At 56.8% G+C, this 3,902-nt stretch overlaps 1 protein-coding gene across 1 annotated transcript in view; it reads right to left on the bottom strand.

Annotated features, from left to right (window-relative positions):
• The window catches only part of ARAP1 (ArfGAP with RhoGAP domain, ankyrin repeat and PH domain 1), a gene marked incomplete at both ends in the record, with an annotated part of 8,733 nt that extends 4,834 nt beyond the window's left edge, over positions 1-3,899 (bottom strand). Inside the window, 6 exons of the mRNA XM_009876094.1 lie at positions 1,254-1,371; positions 1,527-1,595; positions 1,758-1,841; positions 2,119-2,266; positions 2,513-2,618; positions 3,765-3,899. Of these exons, the coding sequence (XP_009874396.1) occupies positions 1,254-1,371; positions 1,527-1,595; positions 1,758-1,841; positions 2,119-2,266; positions 2,513-2,618; positions 3,765-3,899 (660 nt within the window). The remainder of the gene's footprint in view (positions 1-1,253; positions 1,372-1,526; positions 1,596-1,757; positions 1,842-2,118; positions 2,267-2,512; positions 2,619-3,764) is intronic.
• Between the last annotated feature and the right edge of the window lie 3 nt (positions 3,900-3,902).

Raw genomic sequence — 3,902 nt, 5'->3', positions numbered from 1 at the left:
GCGATTGCAAAACGGACGTGTTTCGAAAAGGCAAGCTGCCGCGGGCGGGCTTGCAAAAATATGCACAGAAGTATTTCAGACATGCCTGTTTCCACGCCAGTGAAGGGCGAGTCAAGGCTTTCGTAAAAGTTTATCAGTGAAAAATCCAGTTTTAGGATAATTTTAGCCCTTGCACAGCCCAAGGATCCTTTTTTTTTTAGTTTTTAAGAGTTGAGTTGTGCTCAGCTGAGCGCTTCCCCGGGCAGAGGCGGGTGAGAGCAGCACCCACCTTCTGCTGAAGGAAGCCTGCTCTGGCAGGGAGCTTGGACTAGATGGTCTTCAGAGGTCCCTTCCAACCCTGATCGTACTGTCATTCTGAGCTTGACAATTTGGGCTTGGCAAGGACCAAACCACCTCGGCTGAGGCTTCCAGAGATGCCCATTGCACTGCTAGGCTGGGCACCCTGCTGTCTCCCTGCCAGCCACAGCCTCTAGGCATGCTTGGCCCCGTGAGAGCTGATGGCAGGAGCTCAAGGTCCATCAGATGGACCAGGGTGTCATCCTGCTCATGCCAAGTTTTCGTTTGCTGCTGCCTACGGGCACCCCAGGGCGGCTCCCTTTGGTGGCCAGAGAGCCTGGACACCCCCATCAATCCTCAAAGGCATTTGAACCCCTAAGGATGCATAGACATGCACTGCAAGTCCTGGTCCCAACCACTGGCCCATCGGCAGCAGTTGGCTACGTGAGACCTGGACGCGACGAGCAAAGCTGCGGCACTGGAGACGTTCTGCTCCAAGCACCTGGAGCCCATCTCAGCACATATCCCTGGTGTAGTCCTCATGGAAGCCTTCTCTTGCTTCCCCTACCTTGCAGCAGCAAGCTTCCCCTCACTTGAGGTGTTTAAGGCCAGGCTGGATGAGGTCTTGAGCAACCTGGGCTAGTTGAGAGGCGTCCCTGCCCATGGCAGGGGGTTGGATTAGATGATCTCTAAGGTCCTTTCCAACCTCAGCCAGTCTATGATTATGTGATTCTATGATTCTGTGATTCTATGATTCTCTGATTCTATGATTCTCATCCCTATCATCATCCCTACCTGCATCCCCATCTCCATTCACATCCCAATATCCATCTTCATCCCCATCTCCATCTCCACCATCTCCATCTCCATCCCCATCCCGACCTTCTTCTCCAACTCCACCTCCATCCTCATTCCCATCTCCATCTCTAACCTCATCCCTGGCCTCATCCTCACTGCCTTCACACCACGACACCAACCTGCCTCCTCCCTCTCATTCACTTCGAAGCAGCTCCAATAGTCCTTCTCCTTCATGAAGATTTTCCGCCGGTCCAGGATCTCGAAGGTGAGCTCCTCAGCTGTCATTGTGGCTGGGATCTGGGAGGGAAGGACAGAGGGAAAAGCCAGGTCTCCATCAACCAGTCCCTGGGACTGTGTTGCCCTTGTGCCAGCTCAGAGCATGTCCCCAAAGCACCACAGAAGTTTGGGCACACAACAGGGGTCCCCTCTGTGCCCTCCATCCCACCGCTCACCTTGACGTGCTGCTCTGCCTCTGTCTTCTTCTCCTCCAGGTAGACAGTGCAGATGAAGTCCCCGGCTTGCTGGAGGACAACGGGAAAAATGCTTCAAGCTGCAGCTTCCCACGTGTGGGCTAAATCCCCCCCACCTAGCATGGACATCCCCTTCCTGGGACATCTCCAGGAGATGCTGAAGCAGGCAGTGAGGTCCCCATGTGAAGAGGGTGCTCCATGTCCAGGACCTACCTGCGTCCCGCTAGACGCTGCCTCCCGCATCTTCATGATGGCCATAATCTCATCCTGCTGCTTCTTCATCTCTTGGTCGTTGACCTGCCAAGGAAGAAGAGCCCAGGAAGCCATCAGAGCTGATCAGACCATCCTTAAGTTTCACTGCAGCAAATGTGGGTCCCCAGGAGAATCCACTCTCCTCAGGCTTGGGAGTCTCCAAGGTTTGGAGGGACATGGACCCCTGCTCCCATTGTCTCTGAAGCAAGGAGATGTCTACAGGCAGAGTAGATCCAGCTTCCTCCTCCTTCCACCTCCCCAGTCCCCTGAGAACATCCACATATTGGCTTGATCCAGAGCGCTGAAGCGGGGGTGGACCTACGTTAAAGATCTTCACGTAGTGGTTGATGAGGTCCTCCACCACGCGTCCTGCCTTGTAGTCCTTCCCATCCGTCTGGAAAAGCGTGGGCCCGAAGACGATGGCCAGGTTGTGTGTGTTCATCTGGTTCTCCCCAGAGAAAAGCTGGACCCTGTGGGGAGCCCTGTTATGATTCCTGCCCTGGAGCCCCCCCAAGACCTTCGCTTCGGCCATGCCAAGGGGAATACCCACCACAGTGGGACGTAACACTTGGCTTTGGGCACAGCTTGACCCCAAATCCCCCTCCTTTCCTTGCTCAGGATGATGGGATGAGGGATCTCCTCTGCCTCACAGCCTACCCAGGACCCCCGGGAACCCCAGGCTCGGTCGTCCCACTAACCCACCACCCACGCCATACCGAAAGAGGTGGTTGATGAGTGCCTTCAGGGTGGCCCGGTTCACCATGGGAAGGGTGTCCAAGAGCCTCCGGTACTCATCAATCTTCGCCTCCTCATCCTCCAGCGCTGCGAGAGGGGCACAAGGGAGAGGATGAGTGTGGAGGGAGATGAAAGCGAGATTAAGACTCACTGCCACTATCATCTTCTCTTCCAGACCTCACCTCAGACTCTCCTGCCCCACTGTGGGGATGGAGTATCCCAGCTCCACGGGGACAGAGTATCCCAACTCTGTAAGGCTGGATCATCCCAGCTCCATGGGGTCAGAACATCCCAGCTTCATGGGAACAGAGCATCCCAGGGCCAGAGCATGCCAGCTCCATGGTGCTGGAGCATCCCAGATCCTTGGGAATGGAACATTCCAGGGCTGGAGCATCCCAGCTCTGTTTATCCTCATGAATTCCAGCTCCATGGAGTTGGAACATCCCAAGGCTGCAGTATCCCAGCTTCATGGGAATGAAGCATCCCAGGGCTAGAGCGTCCCAGTATCATGCTGCTCCCAGGATCATCCCAGCTCCATGGGGTCAGAACATCCCAGCCTCATGGAGACAGAGCATCTCAGGGCCAGAGCATCCCAGCTCTGTTTATCCTCATGAATTCCAGCTCCATGGGGTTGGAACATCCCAAGGCTGCAGTATCCCAGCTCCATGGGAATGAAGCATCCCAGGGCTAGAGCGTCCCGATTTCATGCTGCTGGATCATCCCAGCTCCATGGGGTCAGAACATCCCAGCCTCATGGAGACAGAGCATCTCAGGGCCAGAGCATCCCAGCATCATGATGCCGGGACATCCCAGCTCCTTGGGAGTGGAGTATCCCAGGGCTGGAGCACCCCAGCTCCATTTATCCCCATTCATCCCAGCTCCATGGGGCTGGAGTATCCTGGGGCTGGAGTATCCCAGCTTCTCGGGGCCAGAGCAACTCTGCGAGGCGGGAGCATCCCAGCTGCCGGGTGCATCCAGCCCTGTTACTCTGAGGGGCCAAATCCAGAAGCGAAGCGTGGGTGAGGGTCTGGATCTCTGCCCTGTCCCAGTCCCAGCTGTGAGGGGTGAGCATGGGTGCGCTCCGCTCCCCACCCACCCCTCAAGCCCCCAGAACACATGGGACCCAGATGTGTTTCCCCTCCTGCATCACACAGCCTGGAGGAGAGGACAGAGGAGGCTGCAGAGCTGGAGAGCCTGACCCCCCCCCCCCTCAGCAGCCCCCCCAGGGCTCACCCGTCGCCCGCAGCCAGTCCTTGCCCCACCGTCCAGTGAAAAGTCCGTCCCCGAGGTCACGGAAGAAGCGTTTGAGGGTGTTGGCGACGTCGTCGACCTGGTGCTCGCCTTCTTTCAGACGGACACTGCGGGCGTCCC

Source organism: Apaloderma vittatum, unplaced genomic scaffold (genome assembly GCF_000703405.1).
Source record: "Apaloderma vittatum isolate BGI_N311 unplaced genomic scaffold, ASM70340v1 scaffold29039, whole genome shotgun sequence".
NCBI classification, from domain to species: Eukaryota; Metazoa; Chordata; class Aves; order Trogoniformes; family Trogonidae; genus Apaloderma; species Apaloderma vittatum.
Note: the sequence above shows the minus strand (reverse complement) of the source record. Positions and strands in the feature narration are given on the sequence as shown.